Source organism: Platalea leucorodia (assembly GCF_965183815.1).
Source record: "Platalea leucorodia genome assembly, chromosome: 6".
NCBI lineage: Eukaryota > Metazoa > Chordata > Aves > Pelecaniformes > Threskiornithidae > Platalea > Platalea leucorodia.
In genome coordinates, this window is record NC_138828.1 from 18,017,195 (window position 1) to 18,044,428 (window position 27,234).

Genomic DNA, 27,234 nt, shown 5'->3' on the forward strand with positions numbered 1-27,234 from the left:
CTTTTTCTTGCACAGCATCTTGTTCCTTGTGTTATATTTGTACCTAACTGTATGAGAATCTGCATGGAAATTACAATTCTTACTTTTCCTCAATAAACTTCATCTAATACTTTTCTAAAATCATTTTTCCCTTCTGCAAGAAGTGCTTCCAATTCCACTACATTTCCAGTACCTTCCAATCCAACATCAATGGAAATTGGGGCATAACCTGTTATTATCAAGAATTCCACTCAATACATCTTTCAATTTTAATAATGAACCACTGGTAACTATTCTCCAAATACAGCGGATTCTTTTAGACCAAGTTTTCCCAGCTCACTTACGAGACAATGTCAAAAACTAAGATCATTATCTGCTGCTTCTCTGTTTATAAGGTCTGTTACCTTTTCTCATCAGAAACTGTGATTGCTTTGACATAATCTCTTCTTGATAAATATGTGTTTCATTTGCTTGTCTTCTTGTTATCTTCCTGGTACTTAAACATAGTCTGATTATTTGCATAAGTATTTTTCTGTGAATTGTAGTTAAACTCACCTCATAATCTCTTGGCTCTCTTTTTTTTTGTTTTCAAAAACTAAATGCTTCATTTGTCCACCACTGCTAAACTTCTCCTCCTCCATTTCTCAAAAAAAAATATGCACTCTGAAATTTTGCCTGCCAGTCTTGTAGGTACAAGAGAATGAAGATCATAATGACCAGTCAATTTGAAAAAATTCTTGAGTTAGCCTCTGATTTTCTTCACATTATACTTTTCCATCCTTCCTTCCATTAAAAAAACAATACTGGTATTACTCCTTCTTTTTGGATTTGAGGCCAACAAAGCTTTCCCACCACTGTGAGCATCCTTGTCTCTTTTGCTCTCCTCCCCAGTTCAAAATATTCCTCAGATCCCAGACTCTACTTGTTTCCCTCATTCCTTCCTTCAATGGCTACCTACCTAAAGCTCTGCCCTTGGAATTTCTGTGTGCTCCTGCCTTAGCTTCTTGACCCACTTAATTCCAGGTCTATTTCTATACAATGACTAATTATGAGATTAATTTATCTTAGCTTGGCACTGGTGAGGCCGCACCTCGAGTGCTGTGTTCAGTTTTGGGCCCCTCCCTACAAGAAGGACATGGAGGTGCTGGAGCGTGTCCAGAGAAGGGCAGCGAAGCTGGTGAAGGGTCTGGAGCACAAGTCTTATGGGGAGCGGCTGAGGGAGCTGGGGTTGTTTAGCCTGGAGGAGGCTGAGGGGAGACCTTATCGCTCTCTACAACTACCTGAAAGGAGGTTGTAGCAAGGTGGGGTCGGTCTCTTCTCCCAAGTAACAAGCAATAGGACGAGAGGAAATGGTCTCAAGTTGTGCCAGGGGAGGTTTAGGTTGGATATTAGGAAAAAATTCTTCACTGAAAAGGTGGTCAGGCAGTGGACCAGGCTGCCCAGGGAAGTGGTTGAGTCCCCATCCCTGGAAGTATTTAAAAGACATGTGGGTGTGGCACTTAGGGACATGGTTTGGTGGTGGACTTGGCAGTGCTAGGTTAACAGTTGGACTCGAGGATCTTAAAGGTCTTTTCCAACCTAAACAATTCTATGATTCTATGATTCTGTCTTCTATTCCCACCTACTTCTTGTTCACTTGCCAGTTTCCAGGCCCAGTGCCCCTGTTAGGATAACTACAATATTATGCTAAATTCTATGTTTCATCTTAGTATTATCAGACACTGGCTTTTTGTAGCCTTTTGTTTCTCTATCCAGTATACAGTCTTTCTGAACACCGCTTCCAGATCTCCCTCTCAGCTCTTTATCCCCTATCTACTTATTCCTCATCGTAAGACTAGTTTTTGCCCCTTCTGCACCTAAATTAGCACAGCGTCCTCCTCCTGTTTGTCATAGTCAAACAAGGAAATAGGCCACTGCAGAAATTGCCCAAAAATTACGTTGGATGCCTAGAGCCAAAATTATATAAAGTAACATGAATATTAACTGCAACATTCTTATCTGATCAGGGCAGAAGCACGAACAGAGTATTTATGAAAATTAGCGGTTAAAAATCTATACCAGTTTCTACTGACTTTTCAAAGGCTTAAAACTTTTGCAGAGGAACAAAAAGACAGTGAAACACATATCTGTAGCACAAAGGCCAATTTTGCCTTATTTCAGTCTCAGGGCTAAAAACGTTTGCTGAAGTTTTACAAAAGAATTCACTGAAATATTCTAACAGAAGTAGAACCATGTGTCTTCTCCCTTGCATCTTATCCCAAATGGCAGGATAGCCCCCAGTCTTCTTCCTTCCCTTTTCCATAACCTGTGGCCCTATGGTCACAGCTACAATAAAGGCAGATGCAGTATAAAATATATTAACACCTTTCAGGAAAGTTTTTACCTTGATATCAGAAGTGTCACGCTGACTATTGCGCCACGCTCTTGAAATAGATGAAAAAGTTCTATCTGCATGGTCAAACTTCCCACCTTGTAGATTCAGGAAAAATGTTGTAAAGGGTTCCTAAATATATATAAAAATATTCATTAAAAACAGCAATGTATTTCTTTAGGAATTTCAGGGGAAAAAAGGGGATTTTTTTTATTCTTTTGGGGTTTGGTGCTATTCTGCTGGCAGACACATGATTAATTGCAAAGGGTTAATTCTATTATCCAAGAATCAGAAATACAAACTGATACTTATTTGTTCAATAAATGCTGTTTATTCCTACTCCATGCATATATATTTAGATTAAAAAAAAAGCAAATAAAAACCAAAGAAAATATTTACAGGCTGGGGGAGAAGCTACAGTCAGTTGTGACACAAATTGCTCTCGAAAACATGAAAAAGGTCAATATTTTTACCTTAGATATTTTTTAAACTAGCATGTAACAAAAGTAACACATGCATTTTATTTTGTTCAAGGTAATCTATTAATATAAAGGGTAGCATTCAATACCCATAGCTTTATGACTGTTATTGTTCAATATGTAATTTATGATTTAGAAAAGAAAAATGTTTGAAAGATTTAAAAGCCTCCTCTTAGTTAAAGAACACTTAAGCACATATTAGTGGATAATTGCTTGAAATTAGCTAAGCGCTATAAATTACTTCAAGGATTTATGTACGCTTGTACATTCTAACAAGCTTTAATTAATGATGTGCTGCTAACACTTTCCCAAAGAAATTACTTTCTAGGAGATAAATCGCCTTTCAATTTTATAGAAAAATGCATTGTTTAACCAATATATTATCAATATGTAGCATCTCAGAAGTTACTTCCATATAAATTGCAGATTTTTAAAAATTAATTATTTACATCACTGAATTCCATGATCATCAGAAACCAACTCATTTACACTCATTAAGAGGTGAAAATTAAATACATTTGGCAAGAACCACAAATGTTCAGTACAGTCAGAAAATATGCAAGGAAGGAAAGTTAACCATGGTTAAACTAGTATAAGAATGTACGCTAAAAAGCAATTTTAAAGGAGAAAAAGCTTTACTGATTTGAAAAGGCTGTACCATAAAAATTAAAACCTTCTGCTTAAACTTTGGAATACATTTATCCTACACTACTGATTACAATTACTAGTAAATTTCAGTACTCTCCTAGGCCATCGAGTTTTAGTTTATTCAATTCCTAACTATTTGTTACTTTCATTATCATTTAAAGGAAAAGCATTTTTAAAAGATATACTTACAATTCTTAATAACCACGTGAGTGCAAAACTTGCAGTTGAATAATGTGTGCCATAGTGAAATTTTGGAACCTGATCATCTTCCCATGATTCATATCTCTCGGCAAAGAACGCTGCTCTCTTTGGGTTCAAAGCTCCAATAGGCTACAAGGTTTGTAAAAATAAATACATTAAGTAAATAAAGATAACATGACTTATTATCACATCATACTCCCCTTGCTCTTTTTGGTAACCAGAATTACCGGCATGCATGGAGAAGACTGGGTTTGCCGTTTTGCAAAAGCAGATGTTGGATTCTGTAAGCACCTGAACAGATGTGTGTATTTCAAACCGGGATTCCATGCACACGCACATGGCTGGTTGGAAAAAAGTCTCTTCTGCATTCATATAGGCTTCATTTCTATTTACTGCTGATTCAAGTCAACGACTAAAAAACACTTCACAGTGGAACGTCTTGGACAAAGAGTTGTTAACTTGTGTGCCTGTGGATATGTGTGCATGTTGAATACACTATTAAGCAAATGGTAAGCAACAATGAGAAACACCTTCGGATATTTTGGGGGGAGAAACAGTGACCGATAGGGTGGAAGAATATTAACAGTGCACTTGAAATTTTGGTATTATTATTCTTGTTTCTATGCTTTCTATTTACCATCCCAAGGCAAGATCTACTTAATGGATAAAACTTGAAACTTTGAAATAGCCAAATAAAATAGCAGAATTTCTATATAAAAACATTGATATAAAAGAAACAAATAACGTATGTAGGATTAAAAAAGTCTATCACGCTTTCACCAACATTGTTATTCTTTGTTCAGCGCTTACCTAGGACAAAAACACCCAGGGATTTATTTAAATGTAAGAAACATAGTATTTTGTTATCTATAGCTGTGTATTTCTTCAGCAGGCTTTTACATAAAGGATTTGGAAAAATGAGTATACGTCACATAAATCACTGAGAAACCCAAAAGTGAATTTAGCCATTCCACATGTAAAATGCTGTAAAAGGTCTAAAATATCTTTGTATATATGTGCAAAACATATATGCAATACAATTTTTATACATATTGAGCACACTGTTTGTATGTTATTAATGTAAATGATGCCCATCTGTACAGACAATGGATGCATTCAAGTATAACTGAAGAATAAACATGCAAAAATATTTTCTTCTTTCTGTTCTGCAAGAATAAATATACTTAATAATACACTACAAGGAAAAACTTTAAAAGAAAAGTCCTTGAACAACAGTATCAGTAACCTAGTCATTAATTCAAGCATAGTTCAAGTGAAAAACTATGTCTGCTATTCAGATTATTATTCAAATAACTGCTTCTTTGCAGCTCACATGAAATTTGGCATACAAGCTTCAAAGTATTTTCTCATCTAGGATAGATTAGATCTACGAATGACCTACAATCTAATCTTACATTTTTTACTTAGAGCGACTTTTACATTGCAGTATTATAAAGAAAACATCTTAGGTTAATTACTATTTTTGCAGTTCACTAATTCGAAATATAACCCTTTAGAAGAAGTGGTTCCTGTATAAAAGGATTTTTATCTGATTTAGCAAATTTATTCCAGGGAAGAATGAAACTGACTCCAAGAAGTCTCTTTGTTGCAAGAACCATTTTGGAATATCCATCTGTACTGATTTTCCCTAAAGACTCGGCTATGCTTGAGGGAAAAAAGAAGAAAGAAGGTCATTGGTAGACAAATTATATGAATTAAAAATAGAAACAGTGTTGTGCTGTACGGTTCTGCAACATTTTATGTATTCTCTTTATCTGCCCCTATTTTTATTACTCTCCAAATGAGTATAGCCCAAATCAATAGTTATAGAATTACATTCTTTGAATATAAAGCTAAACCCAATTAGAATTGATTTCATTCTCTTCTCAAAAAAAAAAAAAAAGGTATCATGCAGAGATCCATATAGCCAGAATCCACAGTATTGATTTTGGCTGTTATTGTTACAGTTGGTTTCTGAAGCCTGCAACAGGACAACTATCAAGACATGTCACATTTATTTGCAAGCAAATAAAAAAAGTCCCCAAATGAAAGAAAGCTTAGGGGAAAAAAAAAAAAAAAAAAAAAGAACCGTGGAGCTGTGCACTGACAATGATACACTATCAGCTTACTCAGAGAAGTTACAGTGGGAATACACACATTGAATTATACATTACACGAATGCACTGATTTATTGTGGTAATAACATCCACCTCATTAAAAGATTCTGCTTTGCTGCAGTTGGAGGGCTACATATTGTTTACTGCTATAAATTAATGGCAGCGCACAGAAGACTGTAGAACCCTTCTAACAATAGATCTGTAATGACAGTGCTGTATATCACAGCTTCCCCAGCAGCTTCATAATAAAATGGAGACAATGTATTGGGCTAATACATTCTACCAGGCAGGCCCATATTTTTCTGACAACTGCTTCTAAGGATGAGGTGATTCTAGTGTGTTACACTGCACTGTGAACAGTTCACTAAGCTTCAGCTACAGAATACAGCACATACAAGGAATATGCAAATACCCTCTGACTTTTAATTTAGTAAACAAATTAATTGGAATTTTGTAATTATTTCATATTTCAAAATTAACAGGGAATCATGATTACATACTGCATTCCCTCCCCTGTGGGTAAATGCCAAGGGAAAAAGAGTAACTCCAAACTAAGCTGTGCTAGATGTAGCTGTGAGACCACAAATTTACACTACTCAACGTGGTTTCCTTATGGCTACAGACCACTAAGGAAGAACAGGCTGAAAAGCTTTCATATCCAGAAGTTCCAGAATGTATTTTCTTTGCAGTACCTCTTTTCAGAGAGGAAAATTAGATATTCGTTCACCAATTAAAAATACTTATTTAGAAGGGGGGAAAAGAAGAAAAGTAGATATACAAAAATTCCAACAAGCAAAAACAATGCAAGAGCTTACAGGAGTCAAGATGAAAAAAGAAATCACTCAGCGCTGCTAAGTTTTCAAACTGTATTGAAAAATGAATAATGCATACGGTTTTCAAGTCAGAGTTCATTCAAAAAAGGGTCCAAATTGGAGGAAGAATTGGGGTAAGGAAGTTTTTGGTTTCTCTTTTCCAAAGGCATGATCACCTGGGTTTTGACCCAAAGTGGTTGTTACAATGACATGTACTACAAATATGAAAGTTATAAGCTATTTTTTAAAAAAACCCCTTATTTGATATTAATTTTTCAAGTACTCTCAAATCTAGGAATACCTCAAAATAAATAGAACCCCACATTTTGACCAAGAACTGAATATAGTAAATCTCAGTCTTTGGACCAAGCTTGCTTGCTTTGAGACACAACAAAGAAAAATGGTTTGTTGAAAAATAACTGAGAAAACACACTGACTCTTACCATCTACTGCTGTTAAATATGTCCAGACACTATGGTGTACAGTTATATTTGTTGGTTCTTAATCTTACTCTGTGCCAGACATTGGAACAGTGGCCCATCTTGCTTCCACTTTCAGAAGAGGCCCTGTTGCACCCAAGAGAAGAAAGCAGAATGCTCACTGCTCCTCTCCACCGGGCAGAATCTCTCCTGGATTCTGTCGCTCGTGTTCAAGAATACATACATTTTGGAAAATAGCCACTGACCTATCATAAACAGACTGGAGGCTTATAAAGAAAGAATTTATGATATGTTTATTTATAGTTACACATTTAAGAAGAAAAAGAGGTGCTTTTTATTCCTATCTAATGTGTTTTCATTTTTTAAATAGCCTTACTCCCAGTAAACAGACATACCCTGTTCGTACCCGTGCTGCCTTTTGTTACTGGCTTTTACACAGGCTTCTGTTATTAAAACAAACATTGCCACTTTTACTGTCTCCTATCCATTGTAATACTGGGAAGAGTTTTTAACTCATTAATAGTCAAAATCCATGAAAGACTAGAGTACTACGGCAGTAAATTGCATTTAATTACTGCAAACAATAAGGAGTCAAGATACCATAGTTTAGTCTTCACTGTTAACTGTTACCTCTTTTGGTGAAGACGGCAATCTTAACAATTACTACTGGAAATCAGGAGATCTGTGCAAGTGCCTGTGAGTTCTGAAAAGTAGTCAGTTCCAGAAACAAAGTCCATGCTGACCAGTGCAAACGGAAAGGTTTAAAAATTAATGAAAATATTATTCTCTGACATTTGTATTTCAAAACTTCTTCACCATAAAAAATAAAAAAGGGAAAGAAAGAAAATTAAAAAAAAAAAAAAAAAGAAAGAAAAAAATGGGGGGAAAAAGAAAAAATGTTTTTCCTTGTGATTTCCTACACAGTTTTCTTATCCCCATCCAACCAGGTATTTGGATTCCTGTGAATACAATTGTCTGTATCATTGAATTATGTTTTGCAGCATCCTTGCCAAGTATGATGTTTGTTTTCCATACGTTTTATTTTCAAGATGACTATCTGGTTTTCATTACTGATATTTTTCATATATTCATTGGGCTTAAAGGACCAGGGGGACCATTAGGTCATCTCATCTAGCCTTGTGTTTGTATGACAAGCCATTAAATGCCTTTCCATTACATGATTTTGAGCCCAACTGTTTATACTTGATTATAGCATGAGCTGCATTTGGTCAACCCGCTTTCCAGAAAGGCATCTGACTCTTGAGTACACGGACAATCTGCTGTTTTTCTTGGAAGCTTTTTCTACTGATAATTGTGATCCTCATTCTAAAAAATACATACTTCAGTTCGGCTATGAATTTACTGGTGTGTTACCAAAGAAATCTTATTACACTTCTCACTGACATACTACAGAGTCTCTACTTACCCAGTATTTTCTGTATGTAAAGATACTTATAGACTATAATTAGACCTTTCAATAAACAGAAGAAATCGAGCTCTTCAGGTCTTCCATTTTAAGGCATTTCTTCCAGCCTTAAGATTTCTCTACAGCCTGCACACTTATCAATGTATTCTAATATACAGATATCTGAAATGTGTTCAGTGTTCCAGTGGTAAGTCTTCTCACTGTCATAAATATGCCAAGTGCTCTATACTCTGCTGCAATCCAACCACAACTGCATTTTTAGAGGATTGCTTGTTTAGTTACTTTATGTATTACCAACACATAATTAATTCCCAGAACTAGCCAATACTTGTAATATTGTCAGTGGGACTTCCTGAGCATCTGAGTAAAACTTCTTTTTCCCAGACAGAGATACAAAGACAAGATGCAAGGGTTTAATTATACCCAAACTTTATTAACTTAGGTCAACTGGGAAATATCTGGGAATAAACTGATATAATGTAGATCACTACTCTTTCATCTGTCATTTTTGTGTTTGAGAACAGCCACAAAATGCCATACCCCCCTCTGAACCTATTCTGACTCACTGCTAGAACTCACCATTCTTCCTCTCAAACAAGTGAGTACTGCTTTCTTAAAAATCAGGTCCTGCAACTCCCTCATCTTCTTTAGAGGGCATCTTACCTTTAATCCATATCTAACTCAAATTCATTAAAGAACTGTATCCCAAAGAAAACAACAAACACAATTATCTGCTGAATTGTTTGAACTGTCCTCATTGATCAACTAAACTGGTCCTTGAGCTGCTCCGGGAAAGATTTAAAAAATGGAAACAATCTACCAAGGAGAAAAACAATCCTTACCAATTCATTCCCAAAAGCACTGCTTTCACAGCAGATGCCCAAATCCTACAACAAAGACTAGGCTAGGAGAGGGGAACTATGAATTCCGATGTCAAAATTTGGCTGAAGCCAAAGGGACAGAACTTGACAGAACTTTTGTATTCTTCCCCAGTGAGCATTTAGGTGATGCACAATAATTTCTGCCCCAATTCTAAACTGATGTACTATTTTTTACTATTAATTGTAAATCATATTTTAGTCACTTGTAACAGTTTTTGAGAACTTCAGCACAAGCAGCTACTTGAGTTTCCCATGTGGTTTCTTAGTAAAATAAGGAATCCTATGGTCACTTTTTGTATACACGATCTTGAAACTGTGCAATAATTATGAATATTAGTGAGTGTACTCTACCAATTCTGACATCAAGATATGAAATCAGAAAAATTCATGTAGCTGTGCTGCCTTCCTTCTTTGTCAATCACTAAAGTCAACACACATCTCTGGTGAATTTGTTGAATAGATATCCTCTGGATATTTGTTAATGTTACATCTAGTTAAGCTTCTTCCCCTTTAGAACTGGCATGTCATTATGCTCGTAGTCATAATTCTAATCCATTGTTCTGAATATCGGTATTTCAAATAATTATGATACTTGGAAATTTGTAGGGAGAAAGGAAACAAATGGAACAATAATGTAAGGCAAGTTCTGAAGAATACTTCCTGTTCTTTTTATGTCGACCTAAAACTAAAATAATTTTCAAGTATAGGCAAGAGTTGCAAGCAAGCAAGCAAGACTTCATATGGTCCACAGAGAACAAAGAAACAAAAAACTGCCATAATTACCCTAGTTACAAAGCAAAGAAAATGATACCTTCTGATATAATGAAGTTGCTAGATTCATTGCTTCAGGGAGCAATGCAGAACAAATATAAATAGGAGTAAAAAAAAAAACAAAACACAACTAGACCACCAGTCCATCAGTGGACACTAAGCATGACTGTCTAAATTATTTCTCCAGCTCACAAAGTTGTTAAACTTCTGGTTGCCAAAGGTGGGAGGTTATCTGAAGGGAAGCGTGATGCTTTACATGCCCTCTTTCTTTTCTTTTTTCACTAGGCCCCTGCTACTGGCTGTTCATAGAGGCAAGATACTGAGCTAGATGAGCTTCTGGACTGGCTCCTCTCGGACGACTTCATATTAAATGACTCAGCATCTTCCCACATATACGGGCTGGTGCACAGGATACAATAAAAGCCAGTCAGGAGCACTCCAGTACAACAAACTTGCAGTTACTTTTGCATGCAAATTATTTCTTTGTTTAGATATATCTTTTTATTTACACTAGTGAAGAAACACAGATAAATGGCTACCAGCCACTTCATTTAATACTTGCATGCACAGCTTGCGGTGCAGACAACGATTTCCCAGCAGCTCCTTTAACTAAGTGACAAGTATAACCAGCTGACTGTGATCAGCATTTTTATCAAATGTAGGATCCCTGGGCATTTCCTGATGCACTGCATATGGGATAAAATTCCATAATCCTCTTATCTCAATGTTTTCTAAAATAAATTTAATATAATTTATACATACTAAAACCACTGAGTTTTTTTATGTAAACGTGCTTTTTTAAATAGTTGTCCATCCTTACAAGCTTTCTTTGAAAAGACTCTACCAGAAATCACATCATGAAGTTTACTAGATCACATTATGTTATAAAAAATTTTTAAAAGCTCAATTTTCTATTCTAGGGAAACTGCGAATTCAATAAAGGGCTGGAATAAAAGCAGACAATAGCTGTGTGCATGCAAATTAAATTAGAAGTATTTGTACATACGGTTTATTATTAATAGTTTTAAGAGCTCACACATTCCTTTGAGACAACAAGAACAGTCAGGAAAAACTGATCTAAAGGTGGTCTAGTAACTAGAATGTCTGAACATGTCACTATAAATAATATTTAATGGTGCAAAACATGGAAGATTCCCAAAGTGCACAGTTCAAAAATGGATCATAAACTAATCTTAAGCATAAAAAATGAAGAACAACTATGCCTAGCAATATTAGTGTTGTTTTAGCAATATATTAGTGACAGGATACACCTCAGGTCACCTCAAATCTTGGAAGAATTTGAATTTAAAGGAAAACTCTCCATGCCTTCATATTAGTAACAATAGTATCAAACGCTATTGCAACCATCTGTAGCAGATTCCAAAACAATGCACTGCTGAACTGCAAACTTGCAAACTAATTAAGTACACACATGCTTTTACATAAGGTTTAATCAATTGTTCAGCACAACTGAATGTGTCACACACTGTGTATTTGAGGTATTACTACACCTTAATATTATCGGGAAGGCAAACTGAAGAGAGCTGTTATGTGTTGTACACTTCCAAAAGGCCAGGGAGAAAAGAAGTTGTGTGTCCCTGGAAATCATGAGGAGAAATCAAGCTGCTTGCAGGTGGTGAAGAGAGTATGGCGTTGTAGTTGCCTTACTTAGAAAATAACCCTGCCAGCCAAAAGCCACCATTTGCATATACTATCCATGACATAACCTGTCAAGTGAAAGAAATCCCTATATCATCATTCGCTTATTTAAAAAAAAAAATCCTTTTATGGATTTCAAGAAGTGGGATTTAGCGAGAAGCCACGTGCACTTGAATCATAGCAGGAGATGAAAACATTCTCTCTCTGCCATCCCTTGACAGACCACGGTCCTCTGCCAACACATCATACAAGCCACTGTCACAGAAAACAGCACCCATTACACCTAACACCAGATCTGTGTAAGACAATCAGAACTAAAACCGTAATCCTTGTGGCTTATACTAACAGCACAGGACCTCAAGCTAAAAGCTGACACAAACTTGCATCTTCTGCAGATTAAACACTGTCTGGGCACACAAAATATACATTATTGTGTATCATGTGTAAGCACCAAGCCCTACAAAAAGAGCAGCAGCAGGCTAGAAAGATGTACTTGGGAAAGCATAAAGAGTTTTTTACTGTAATCTGTACTGTTTCATAGAACTATTACAATCGGATTATATCGATCCTGAATATAAATAGTCAGCTAAGAGTCCATCAATGCATATTTTTTCACACATGCATTGCTTTGCTCCTATTTAAGCTGAATTCATCCATCATTTTATTACCTATTTCATAAGGTCTCCTGATTAGTCAGCCATCATCTTCAATACCATCAACAGATTAGTATCATCAGAAAGTTTTATCTGCTCCCTTTTCATCGCCTTTTTCAGATTACCACATATGCTGAACAGTATAAAGTACAGAAAAGACCTTTGGAATGCCAGTGACCACCCCACTTTGGAAACTAACCTTGTGTTTCTGATACTGAGGCAGTTTCAAGTGACTGCCTGGATATTATATGTAAACTATTTTTTCTTAATCTTACAAGACTATTCAATTCAAGCTTTTAGGATTATACCATTTTCTCCTAGTGATCTTTTTCTATTGATTTCCTTCATTTGATCCACACTTTCATCTGCTGATATTTGAGTTTGAGACAGATCATCTGATGTGTCTATCAAAGTAAATCCACAGCCTGAGAACCACTTTAAACTCCTCCTTAAACAAAGATTATCATTATTATTATTTTACCATGCTCTCATTTTCTCTGAGCACTATTTTTGTACCTGGATTGTCCTTTGACCCCAACAGGCTTCCTGCTCCTAGGAGTCTGATCAACTCAGTTTTAGACAGCTCCTATTAGATGAGATAAATCCCATCCTCATTTCCAGTACAAGTGCAATTTTCAACTTAGCCACCATCATGCTTGTTCAGAAATCTGAATTACACAGATGTGTGCTGTAGCAGCTCATAATCTGCTGGAGTTCAAACGTATAAATATAAAAAGGAAGAGAGACTGTATCAAGAGAATAACATTCACTTTACATTAGAAAGACAGAAAACACACATTTAAAATGTCTATGGCCCAAGACATGTGTGTGAAATTACTTTATTTTGATTGCTAGTACGTTTTATGACCAGACATGTGCCCCATGGTTTCTTGTGATCATTTAAAAGGTCATGAACCTCCCTCAGTTCATTTCCAATTAGAACACGACATATGTTCAGGGTACCCAAAATTGAAACAAGAGCAGGATGGACAATAACATCAGATACAAACTAAGAATAGCATTTGGAACATTCATTGTTAATTCTGAGTTATTGTTTTTCTTGTCTTTGAGTATTTCTGCATTCCAAACAATATTCCTCCTTGAGGCAGGGCAAGATTATTAGGCTCATTACCAAAATGATTCTTATTGATCCTGTAAACTTGGCTTTTGCTCTAATACCTAAATAAATAATAGAAAAGGATTGCTTGAAAAGAACTAAGCGATCCTAGAAATTGCTATATGCATCTGAAGTGCAAAGAGTATGCTTCTTGTGACTTCAAAAAATAAGCCTCTGGTGGGAAAAGAAGAGAACAGGGAAGAGAAAGTAAGAATGGTAGCGAAATGCACTCTATCATCCACTTATATGTTCTTTAGAGGAGGCAGTTTGACACAGAGAATAACCAACTAATGACAAGGAAAAAAGGACAAAGATATAAATGCATGGTTATGACACTGTAACAGAGCAATGGAAATTCCCAGAATATTTTAAAAATTCTATCTAGACTAAGAGTAGGATTTCAGAAAGTATGTTTTGATAAATCATCTCAGAGATGTATTTGGGTGAAGTTTCAGTCTCAGCAGGTCTCTATTAAGAGTTGCGGAGGAATAGGCAGCTAAACATGGATGGAAATCAGATGTTCATTCTGAAAAAGGTCCTGATATAGATGCTGCATGAAGCTCAAACCAACATACCAGCACAAAATCTCTGCCTTTGAAAGTGAAACAAGTGGGTATCAAGCCCAAATTTTGATATCAAAATCCAAAAGAGCTAGAATTGTTTCAGACGCAGCAAACAGTTTAGTGTCTCTAAGGATCATGTCTAAGTCGGGCTTGACAATCCAATAACTACGTCATTTAAATAAACAACTCTTCCTCGTGGCTACCTTCCTGCGTACCGACAGAACCGCCTGAATTTGGCCAGGGACGCCCTTGTCCATGGTGCTGAAGCCCCCGCCCAGGCTGGCAGCCACGGGGCCGCGCTCTGGGTGGGTACCTGACCATGGTGCTGCAACAAGCAGCTTGGGACCTAGAAAACAGACGACTGTAGCAGATCAGCCACAGACCCATGGGACCATGTGCAGCTTTGCCTCCGAATTTTGCCAAATGTGTTAAAGGAAATGATACCTCGGATTGACTTAGCTGTCAGAAAGGATAATTGACCGATTTTATCATTCACAAAAGTCCCCGACAGAATCTGTCTGAGGGTTACTGGCATTTGAGAGTCTCACAAAATCACTTTTCCCCATTTAGAAATGGAAAAAACTTATGTTATTAAACCAAAACTTTTCATGAGAATATAACAGACTACTCAGCATTTTAGTTGGTACGATTTCTAATTCCACAACGGATTTTCTGGTCCAAACAAAGAAAGCCCATAACAGTCCTAAAATTATAGCACTGTCCTGGGATGTGAACAAGAGAACTTCATACTCTTGCACAGCTTGCTTCAAAGAGGGACTTGACTTTTGAGTTCTCATATCACAAGCAAGGACCCAATCACAATTCCAATTCCCTCCCTTTTTTTAGCCCTCTATAGTCAAAGAGGACAGATTGGGAAGAAAGGGTCTTTGTTCTCACGGCCAGATTTTGCTCTTTTATGGTTTCCTAAATGGTACCAACACATTGGTGTACTGGATAGCGTGGGACCTGAGCATCACGTAAATGGTATGGCATAAGGGGTGTGCTGGTTTTGGCTGTGATAGAGTTAATTTTCTTCATAGTAGCTAGTATGGGGCTATGTTTTGGATTTGTGCTGGAAACAGTGTTGATAACACAGGGATGTTTTCGTTCCTGCTGAGCAGCGCTTACACACAGCCAAGGCCTCTTCTGCCTCTCACCCCACCCCACCAGCGAGCAGGCTGGGGGTGCACAAGGAGTCGGGAGAGGACACAGCTGGGACAGCTGACCCCAACTGACCAAAGGGCTATTCCATACCATATGACGTCATGCTCAGCATATAAAGCTGGGGGAAGAAGAAGGAGGGGGAGGGGATGTTCGGAGTGATGGCATTTGTCTTCCCAAGTAATGGTTACACGTGATGGAGCCCTGCTTTCCTGGAGATGACTGAACACCTGCCTGCCGATGGGAAGTAGTGAATGAACTCCTTGTTTTGCTTTGCTTGTGTGTGTGGCTTTTGCTTTACCTATGAAACTGTCTTTATCTCAACCCACGAGTTGTCTCACTCTTACCCTTCCGATTCTCTCCCCCATCCCACGAGGGGGGGAGTGAGCAAGTGACTGTGTGGGGCTTAGTTGCCAGCTGGGGTTAAACCACAACACACATGCATCCCTAAAAATCAAGGTACTGCTCAGGGTATTGCTTTCTGTTTGAATGCTTCCCTTCCCCTAAAAGCTTATTTTAACATGATCACTTCAAATGTCTAGATCTGTCAACCCCTTTGCACAAACAGGTATGGAGATCGAATGTACATCTACAGCAAGGTGATAAACCAGTTTCTGTAATAATTTCTCTCAACTGTTCCCTATTCTGCATACAATTTTAGAGAGGATGAAGTGTCCCTATCCTTGAAGAAGTTGCATTTCACAAAGAAAGCATGATAACTTGTTATCTGATAATGAAGAGAATCTGATAAATACACTTTATACTAAAAATAGCAAAATCCATAATAGACTAACAAATTAATAATGAAAAATGTGTCTCCTTTTCAGATATCAGTCCTTCAGGCTGACTGTAGATGGGGGCTGGTCTTGATACCTCTACCACTGTTTCTTGAGGTGATCCAAAATTCTAGAAAATACACTGGACCTCTTCTTAAGTGCCAGAGATTCTGATACAAAGTTTGAAATATTTTATTTCCTGTACTGTCCTGTTTTAAGCAGGGATTCACATGAACTGCCCTGAAAGAAAGAAATATTTGTACCTTCCTTCCAAGCTTATCCTGTCTGGCTTTGGAATGCTTTTTAATTAAGTGGTACCTTATGTCCCAGGTACAGATGACAAATTTACTGCCTGAAATACCAGTGACAAGGCAACCAGGGCAGATGCTGAGCCCAGCACCGTCAAGCAGCATAGGTTTCAGTGCCTAAACTCCAGATGTAATTGCCTATCAAAATAACTCCTCACCACTGCAACCACTATTGTTAGTTCTCACACTGTTCCTCTCACCTTCTTTTAGTGTCCGATTTTGGAACATGCTTTATGCTTAGAAGGACATTGAGTCCTTCTGGTTAGTTTATCAGTTTTAAGTGGTAGTAACCTCCATTGATTTTGTGTTGGAGGATGAGCTGAACAAACGATAATTTTCATTTCCTACACGAAAAGCACTGGTTCACAGAATGCCTGTACAAGATTTAATACCTCTCTAGACAAAAAGATTTCTTTAAAAAATTTGCAAAAGCATAATAGGTGCATATCAAAACATTTGTTACTTTCTGTCTCTTTGCCAAGGGGTAACAAGAGATAACTAAGCAAATTTCATGCCCATCCTACTCCATTTCCTCGCAGGGGAAAATATGCAGCACAAGTTTTATGTGCAGTGAATTTGTGCTCCTGAAATGGGCACCCTGCAAGAGAATTCAGGCTGGCATGCTGAAGAACAGTCAATAGTGAAGTTTACATTAGAACAACAAAACTAGTCTAATTTTTCATAGTAAAAAAATCTATTACTTCTCTTCTGTCAAAGTGTATTTGATATCAGTGGCTCCCACATACCAATTAACACCTCACTTCACTGAAGGTGAGAGCTATTTGTTGCTTTTGTACACCTGACTGGAAAAGAAGTCATTACACACATAACAGCCACTATAAAATTGATGATGATTTAGCAAATATCGCATGAAAATGATAAAAATGAGAATAAAAATATTATTATGTACACATGTAGCTATAGTGAAGACAAAAGAAGATTTAAGAATGGCATCATTTTCTTCTTCTAGTAGTGTCAGTTCGTGATCTTACAGAAATTTTGTGCCTTATAAAAGAAAAAATATCAACAGCTACTTGCATATAGCAAGATCTTGTAACAAACTTTTCAGAATATAAAATCATGCTTTGGTATCTCAGTATTTTCTATGTATTTTTACTTCTATTTTTTTCCCTTACCCAAGTCCAGAAACACAACACAATTTATTGCTTCCACTGAGTAAAGAAAAGGAAAAAAATGTGCTTTTGAATAACATAAGTAACGCAGAAAATGGGACACATTCTGGTGGGAAACTGTGTCTGTTGTATAAATAAAATATATGCAGCTATAAATATAATATGTAATACTCATTCCAAACCATAGTCACCTCTTAAGAAATAAACACTCAAGTCAAAGCAGGGTAACAGACTGGCAGTGCACTCCTGGCATTTGTCAGGAGCATTCGTCAGGCTGACAGTAATATTAACCACAAACCATTTCAGTTGCTTTGGTTTATCATTGTGTGACTGATGTTCAAAACAATGCCATAAGAAGCCGCTTAAATAAAGTGTTGGTTTAACCTATACACTGCAGTTCTTTAAATCCGTACTAACGGTAGACTTCTAGCTAATACATTAACAAAACTGTTACTCATATTTGACACTTAATACCTAACCTTAACTTGCAATTTCTAAAGAAAAAAAAAAAAAGAAAAAAATTCTTCGTTTTGAATTTTCTTAGGCACCAAAAAAAGTAAAAATATCGACCTGACATCCTTGCTGCCAGACCAAAAATCTAAGTTTTTCTTTTCTTTATTCAGTGGGAGCACGAAATTGTGATGCATTTCTGGACATGGATAAGGAAAAGAAATAAAGTAAGAGACTGCTAAAAGACTGTTAAAACCATGTAAAAAGTTAAATGAAATATCTTGAAATATTTTTAAAACCTTTAGCAGTGCAAAAGGTAGCAGCCATGCTACAATACATAATTAGCACTTCTTTGGAAGCGTTACCCCGAAGATAACAGTACTACAATGAAAATATCACAATACGCATCACATTCAAACACTTTCATAGTTGAATATTAGCAAGGTTTTTCAGACATTTGCCATGAATTCATCATCTGACACAAGTTTAACATTTAAACTACGTAGAGTTGATACTGCTAGAAATGCCTAAGCAGTAACCAAAACTTGCACTGCTGTATCTGAGACAGGTACGGCATACTTTCATTGTGTATATGGGAAGGACTGGCATTCATCCAGAACTGCAGTTACATTTTCAGAGATCAAGATGCACTGTCTGATCAACAGCACTTAACAGAACATAAAGGAAAATGCATGTTACATATCCATATATGTATAAATATTCACTATTCCCTACCAATAGGGGCAATTCTCTGCTGATCACCTGTTAAAGATTAAAAGCTCCCAAGAATATCATGTTACAGGCTTAAATAATATTAATGAAACGCCTTCTACTCATAATACAGTATGACTGACATCTAATATTGTAACAATTATTTCCTGTATTAAGTTCATAGTCTTCAAACGTATGATTGAGAAGGTTAAGTATAGATACACATACAACCTAAGTAATGTCCCCTTGGTAATGTCCCTAAGTAATGCCCTCTCTCAGCAATAGCAATGGAAAGATTCCCTCAGAACTTAAAGTATACTTAGTAATCCTCAAAGACTACTTTCACGAACAGAGAAATCCATATAACCAGTCACTGTTAATAAAAAAACGGATAGAAAAAGAGTGGGTTTGCAGTCCAATTTCTTAATGGAGGCAAGAGTGGTACCTAATCCAAAATGAGGAAAAATTGCTCTATGTTAAGGCCTATTTCAGGGTGGAGGAAGAAAGACTCGGACTATAGCACTGATTAAATTGACTAGTTCACAAATTAAAATACAATTAAAAGGAGATGCCTCCAAAGCACAGCAGCTGGAGAATCCTCTTTTTGTCTTCGATTATTTTAGCAATGACATGATATATGCAGAAGTGTCATTTAACAAAAGTTACTGGAAAATGAGGTTGCAAAAATCATGTCATAATCAAGGAAGTTATTAATGATTAATACATTTAATTTATGTACTAATTCAAGCTACACAGAGCTGATGTTACTAGCAAGTTTTCAATTTGCACTTAAGTGTAATTCACAAGTGAAGTCTAGGTTGGTGATAGGTATTTTTAGTTGTAAACTACCTTCAGATATTTTTTGGCCTGGGGATTATTAAGAAAGCATTTATTAAATTCCACAACAAGAATTTATTTTAAAATATTATTTACCTTTGAAAGATTTGTTAAAATATAAAATATGTGTAGGTTTACCCATGAATATGGATTTGTGTCAGTCAGACAGTCTGTGAAAGCATAAAGTTCATGACTTATTCAAATTAAATAACACTATTAGAAAATGTTACAATGACAGCACTGCATATATCTCTGCTTTGGACTTAAAAAGATTATTCCTTTATCTTTATTTGTACATACATATACACACACAAAAGGTATGGTATAGTCTTCAAATATAGATACATATATGGATATATATACACATATATACATGTATATGTATTTGAAGACTATACCATACCTTTTTTAAGGTTAAAATACTAAATCCGTAGTAAAAACAATAATTTTCTAGAGATTTTCAGACCTGTGTTTAGCTTAATCAATTGCAAACTGAAAGCAAGAACTTTCAAAGATTGCCTTACTTCTTTGGGGATTTTTTTTTTCTATCAAACTACCAATTTGTAGGGAAGACTTTTGTAAAAAACAAGCTATAATTAAAATAGGTTCTTTATGTTTTCCACTAATTAACTATATTGCTCCATGTGCCAATCATTTCCATAATAGCTAGCTTTATAGAAAGAGATCCTGTTTGCTGATCAGTGCACCTCATCTTTGTAGAGAAAATGAGACGCTTCTACTTTGTAAAATGAAATATTCCTTTCTTGGAAAAGACTGAAAGAAAATAATCACATTCTTTAAACAGGCTGTATGATATTGCACCTGCATATGTTTGTTTGGGAAAGAACCTTAGAAAAACAAGGCTACTCTGCCAGAAAGGAGCTGTTTGGAAAAGTTGTTAAAAACCGGCAATGTCTGCCTGACAAAGGACAACTGCATTACTTGAGCATACCTGAAGGGGATACACAGAGGAAGTGAAGAAATAAAGTTTGTACTTATGGGAATAAGGGCAATGATGTAAAAGTACTTAAAATATAATGGCATCACAGGCTTTGCTACTAAAAAAAGCACAATTCTCATCAGAAAAACAGAAAATTATTTGGCTAATTTTTAATCTTTAGCAGCCTCAGCATTCCTAGCTTCATTAAAATTTGAAATTAAATGTAATGCATATGCTCCAAGAGCACCTTTTCCATTAACAATTATTAAACTGATACAATCAGAAGCAATAAGAATACATGAATAATTCATTCTTCCAGAATCTGATCCCTATGATCAGAATACGAATATAGAAATGAAACACTGTTAATGGTTGTGCATTTAACATGAATGTATCAAACGCAGCAGAACAAGACTGAAAGCTACTGTGATAAATACTGGAGAGAAAAAAAGGTCTATCTGATGACAAATACCTTTGACAAATCCCTGAAGTTGCTAGGAAGGGTAAGGTCCAACTCCTCTGATTCATAGTTGGTGATAACCCAAGGGAAGACAGGGTACTGATTTAAATCATTGTAAGTTCGACCTGACAAACAACAGTGAAAAAAACCCACCATGAGTTAAAAGAGTTATATTTAACTAAAATACCAACCTTTAAAGATACAACAATATAACTACGAGCTTTTCAAAAGAACTGCAATTTATTTGAGATCTTTTATCATTTCAATATTCTACTTTGCTTTATTGAAGAGGACGATGAAAAAGTTCACAAATTGCTAGTATTTAATTTAAAACATTGCAGCCCATTTCACTTTAATTGTAAACTCCTTTGCATACAGTAAGAGTGACAGTTAAATCTATTCATTTTCTATGCATTTCTCCTTTTCTTGTTTATGTCACCTTGTCTTCTGCTTCTTTAAAGTGAAACACTTCAAAAAAATGGAGAGGCAATGACTTTTGTTGATACTGAAAATTAAAGCAGTATTTTTACATACTTTATTAAATTCAATATGTGAAAGCAGAGCGAAGCAGCTCAGCATTTTAGATTGAGAAATTATGCAAGTAATAACCATTTCATCTAGAGAATTCCCTTTGAGGGGAATTCTTCCTTCACCACTGACCACCTATGGATACCCCGACATTTACCAGAGCAGAAAATCTGTTCTGGTTTTAGGTTCACACGTGTACCTTCATGCATCTGTAAGATGAAAATAATATCCTTCTTCCAGTAAAAACAAAATATTCAATTAGAATAATCATATACTATACATATACCACATGCTCTGGTTTATAATTTTAAAATGCATAATTTTCACACGGATCCTATGTCTTTTTATGATATTGTTGCAGGAGCTCATTCATTCACATTGCCTCCAACCAGTACGTTCTCAGATTTTGTCTAGCCTGGTCTTAAAAGTCTCAAAAGGACAGGTTTTTACTTCTTCCCCAGGAATATTATTTCACAACCCAATCTATCAGGTTGTTAGAAAACATTTTCTAAAACTCCACCTAAGCTTTTCTTTTTCCAGTTTTCTTACACCATTCACTATTTTTCCATCCTGGTTTACACAATTTTTAAATGGTATAGTCAGATCCTTTCTTTCCCTAATCAGATGGTTATGTTGCACATTATCGCTTATTCAGGATTAAGGCTACTTACATGACACTGTGATGTCTATCTTTATTTGTTTCAAATTGATAGCCATCATGACAATCTTTTAACTTCCCATCATGGGCAATTAAACTTTCCCTTTTTCCATAATGTTACCTTCTTGTTCCTTTTAACCTCAAACACCAAGTAGGTGAGAATTCACTTTATTATTTCAATAATATATTAAAGCTGGAAAGGATCATTCACTAGAGCCACAGAAAACAGTGTCATCATCTTGCCTCATTCCACTCTGGCAGTAAGGAAGCAAGCCAATCTACCCCTACTTTTATAAAATCTGCCAGCATCCTGGCATCTCTGACTTAATGACTGATTACTGAAACTAGTAAAACTGACCATTTGTATAAAATGTAATTAGCGCGAGCAGAGGCATTTGTTATTTTAATTGTGTTAGCAAGAGCCAAGTCTGAAAGGGAATTAACGGACCTTTCAACACTGTCAATACCAAAGAAAAGAGCTGAAAATTGAGAAATTTTGTAAGTTGCTCTGCGAACAAAATATGTTTGAAAATAAAAGAGAGGCCATGAGACCTAACAATTAGCCTCCATTTACTAAACTGAAGGCAAGTTGCTTAGAAGCTAATGGGGTAAGATGGGTTAAATGAAATATAGCTTAGCATTTACAGAATGAAGGGTTAGGACAACCATACAGGGGTATGAATTAGGATTTGGGAACGGATGAATGGTGTCCTGGCACAGCAGCGCTGGTGATCCAGGCAGTACACTCTTTTCCGAGACCAACCATCTTGTAACAGTATTATTTATTGGCTCCAGGAATATCCTGCTCCCCAGCTGAGATTTCCCAGAGCGTTCCAGCCCTACAGAGAACTTGTTGCATCAGCAGTATGTAGGGAGGATAGTACTTATGAATATTAAAACTTAGAATACTAAAGATAAAGAAGTTACTATTTCTGAGACTCTCCTAAAGAGTATACAGTCTGTGTAGATCCTGTCCTCCCACAACAGTCGAGATATTCTTACTTTAGAGATATATTTTCAGTGCAGTTCAGTACAGCATTATGAATTGCATGCCTCCCTATTCTTACATAAACATAAAAATAATTATGAATAAAGTACATTTAGGAGGATTTTGTGAAGTTGTTCTTCAGTAGAAAATTGCACATCACACAGAAAAAGTTATTTATCAAAAGGGCAAAATCTAGTAGGCCCCCATGTCTGTTGAGACTGTGTCACCATTAGCTCCTTTTCTGAGTCATTATGGTAATTTGTGTTACCTGCTATAGTGTTTAGAAACATCAGGTATTCGAAGTTGGAAATTTCTCGGTGTTGCCATCGCTGGGTCATATTGGAAGCTCTGAAAATCTGTCGTGGACTAGCCAAAGAAATGCGTCTGGAAAAGAAAAAATCAGAAAAAAATAATGAGAAAACCTGGTGGATCTTCCTTTTTACCTATCTGAATTTTAGTGGCAGTTGTACATATTCTTTTTATTAGTTCTATGCTAGATTTCTCTGGAGATCAAATTGCTATTTTGAATACTTGAAGTTCATTTTTAAAGTTTTATAATCTAATAAGAACAAAAGACTTAAAACATCAGACAGCTGGATATGTCAAGATTTGAAAGGTTTCAAACAGAAACCTTTACAGCTGTGCAAATTCAGCTGCTCCGTGAAGGCTTGATGTATTACAGAAATATGTTACTAGTGATTTAGAGAGATGGCAGACCATTAAATAAGAAAATTACACGACTTTTAGAATTTCACATAAGAATAAAGTAATCTTTTAGGAGAGGTTTTTAAATCCCTCAAGAACAAAGGAAAACAATGATAAGATGATAGAACTTCATTATGAAGTCCATCCTCTTGAGATTTAAATTCTGGGCAGTGTTGGGGAGTTAGTCATAAATAACTCAATTAAACTTTCAGAATTTGATGCCAGATTTCCTAATGTTTGTGAAAGAAGACTATAGAGTCATTCCTTGGAGTGATAAATCAAGCAGAGAAGAGCTTATCATAAAATTCCCAAGACTGTTTTGTTCATAATAAAAACATCTGTAAATACCAGAACCACATCATTTGGGGGGGGGGGAATCTAAATATAGTTTTAGTTAACAAATCTTTACAGGTATTGGTAAACAATTAAAGAAAACAGTTACAGTAACTGAATATTTTTTTTTATTTTGATAAACTGCATTATATTGTAAACAAATTTATCAGTATAAATGGATGTGAAATTTTGAACAAATGTGTCTATACTTTCATGTATATTTAAAAATTTTCACACATAATTTGCTTCTGTAAATAGAAATCCTTAGTTCTTACAGAGTGGCTACAACTGCAATTCAAGAGAATTTTTTCTGGATTTGATAAAAAAAAGGTAAACTACAAAACACAACAGAAAACATCCCCAACTATTTTAATGCCATTTCTGTGCACAGAAATCTTTAAAAAATAAAAATTTAAAGTAACAACAATCAAGATACTCCTTAAGGGTTGCTGTTTCTTCTAAAAATTTAGAATTTAATCTACTTAAAAATAGCTTATAATTCATTAAAATACAAGTGGTAACCAATCCAACTAGAGATGGGGTATACCTCAAAAACTTCTATTTCCATCAGCCTCAGTGAACATTCAATTGTGCTGCTGTGTTTCATCCAGAGCATATCTGGTCATCAAGCCCTAATTTTCTGCTAAAAAAGACGTAGCAAACTGAATCGTATTCTTCAGTTTTAGGACCCAAACACACAGCCTGACATTGTAATGCTAATTTCTCACTATGTAAAATTTGAACACTGTCCTCCAGAGTTAAAAGACAAGCACACCATACCAATCCTTCACATGCTGTTCAGCTTATATTGTTCTACATATTCTGAACAATCATTTTCATCTATGTTTAAATACTACAGAGGATTCAAGGATGTTACAGTCAAGCTAATATAATTGAACACTGCCATAAAAGCTAATCGGTCCTACAACCAGTCTTAAATCAGTCTTAAATTTTAGTGAGTTGGCAAGCATAAAGAAACCTATTTTCCTTAAGTAGGGTAAGTGATTGAGTCTCACTGCCAAAAAGAAGCTATATTCCCTATAACATGCAGAAATCACAAAAAAATCTCACATCCAAAATTTGGATTTGTTATACAAACACATTGCAAATAGCATGCAGAAGTGATAGGCTGAGGATGTGCATGTTTTGTAAACCAGTAGGTGTAATTGCTTCAAACAATGTAGGCTGGTTTGATGAAAAAAGAACTCTTAGATCTGACAGATAAATTAACTCAAATTGTAAAATACCTGGTCTGGGGTAGTCCAAAGATAGTACCAATGCCGACCCGAGGTAGACAGTTAACCACTTTCTTTACTGTTGCTTGGTCAGGAAAGTTGAACATGACACCCACTGTGAACACAAGAGTTGAAATATGACATGATTTTACACCTTTTATTTTAGGCTTTCTGGCCCAATAATATTTAACCCAAAGCTTAGGTGTTGAACAGGTAAAAGATTAGACGTGTTTCCTTCAGGTTAATATAGATATATGTTTTTATAATTTCCAGAACTGCTTTTATTTACCACTAACAGGAATTTCAACCGAAGTTGTCAAAAGTCTTACAAGGTCTATATTTGTTTTCCTTTCCGAATAGAAGTGAAACCTATATGCACAGATTGACTGTCTAGAACTGGTAAAAAAAAAAAGTTTATCTATTAATTAGAATACACATTTACTAGTTTACTTTCTAGATATTTTCAAGATTTATTCTTCAAAATATTGTCTTCATATTTTCTTTGAAACATTGAATGACACTTATGAAATAGCAACCTAAAAATCTAAATAACAATCTAATTATGGTATCACTAGTGGACATTTATGACTTCACAGACTACAACTATGGGCTCCAAAATAGGAAAGTGTTTATGCACATGATTAATATTCTGTTGGACAATATGCACTTCAGATACGCTCAACAATGCTCTGTGAGATATGTGTCTGAATACTTACCAGCCACGTTCAAGATCAGAGACCATTTTAAGTTCAAACAAAAACTTTTTGACTAGCATACTAACTGCATAAAACACGTTATCCTTTGAAACGTTTACTGATTTCAGGACAACACCGTTTCATATCATTACCAAAAAAATGTTTTACATTTTAAAAGTGTCATCTTAAGACCTACTTTATTTGGTGTCTTTGTATACAGTTTTCAAAATCTGTTTTTCAAAATTTCCTTATCAGTGTAAAAGCACTAGAAGTACCTGAAGAATCTTAGTTTAAACTGCAAAGACGTCACACAACCTGGTTTAAAATAAAATTTAGGGGGAGAAAATAGCAAAAGAAAGTTCTCCAAGTCTCAACGCACTGTATTTTGAGTGACTTGTCACAGTACATATGTGTGTCTGAAAAAGGAACTGAGGAAAGAGGAGAGTGAAAAAAAGGTTCATAAACAAGGTAAGTCTACATTTATTTCTTAGAGTTGCACTAGGGTCTAAACGAAAGAAATTACTACTAGAAATAAAGCACGAAGGTATACCAGCCACTGGTCTAATCCGGTAGTGAAGTTCTTTCATTATGTTGTTTTTGGTGTGCATAACTAACAACTATTAACCTTCCAAAGGGACAAAAAAAAAACCCTTCATGCATAACAGATCAGAAGCAGGTATGCCTTAAGCATAAGTGTTTCCAGAGAATGCCAAACAAACGTGAATATAAATGAAAGTGAGGCATTGCTAATTCCCAGTTATCATGTTTGATCATAATTCCTCATTGAAAAAAAAGAATGAAAAGGAGAACTAAATTACAAAAATATACTACCTTAAATACTGAGACACTTAATCCAAGCCCTTCTGCTATCTACAGGAATCCATACCAAAAACCACACGACTAAACAGCCAAACAGAATGCGCATGTCCCCAGATCAACACTTGCCATTCGTCTGAACTCACAGTACCTCTGTTTGCCATGAATATCTCCAGTGCTGTATTTTGCAAAAGATAACGTCGGGAAAAGATAGATCGAATCTCTGAAAAGAGCCATTTCCCATGCAGTCCTTCTGTATATGCCAGAATCTAGTAGAAAGAGACAGAGAGAGAATGTTTAAATATGTTGTCAGTATAGGTAATATCTTGTAAAAGAGACACTATTTGACCCACAAACATGGATTCTACCAATTACATGCAAAA

The 27,234-nt window shown here is 35.8% G+C and overlaps 1 protein-coding gene across 1 annotated transcript in view; it reads right to left on the reverse strand.

The window, feature by feature from the left end:
• LRBA (LPS responsive beige-like anchor protein) overlaps positions 1–27,234 on the reverse strand; it is a 416,862-nt gene that overhangs the window by 111,788 nt on the left and 277,840 nt on the right. Inside the window, exons 40-45 of the mRNA XM_082315661.1 lie at positions 27,003–27,120; positions 25,353–25,455; positions 23,336–23,451; positions 20,906–21,018; positions 3,667–3,807; positions 2,363–2,482 (exon numbers count right to left, since the gene is read on the reverse strand). Of these exons, the coding sequence (XP_082171787.1) occupies positions 2,363–2,482; positions 3,667–3,807; positions 20,906–21,018; positions 23,336–23,451; positions 25,353–25,455; positions 27,003–27,120 (711 nt within the window). The remainder of the gene's footprint in view (positions 1–2,362; positions 2,483–3,666; positions 3,808–20,905; positions 21,019–23,335; positions 23,452–25,352; positions 25,456–27,002; positions 27,121–27,234) is intronic.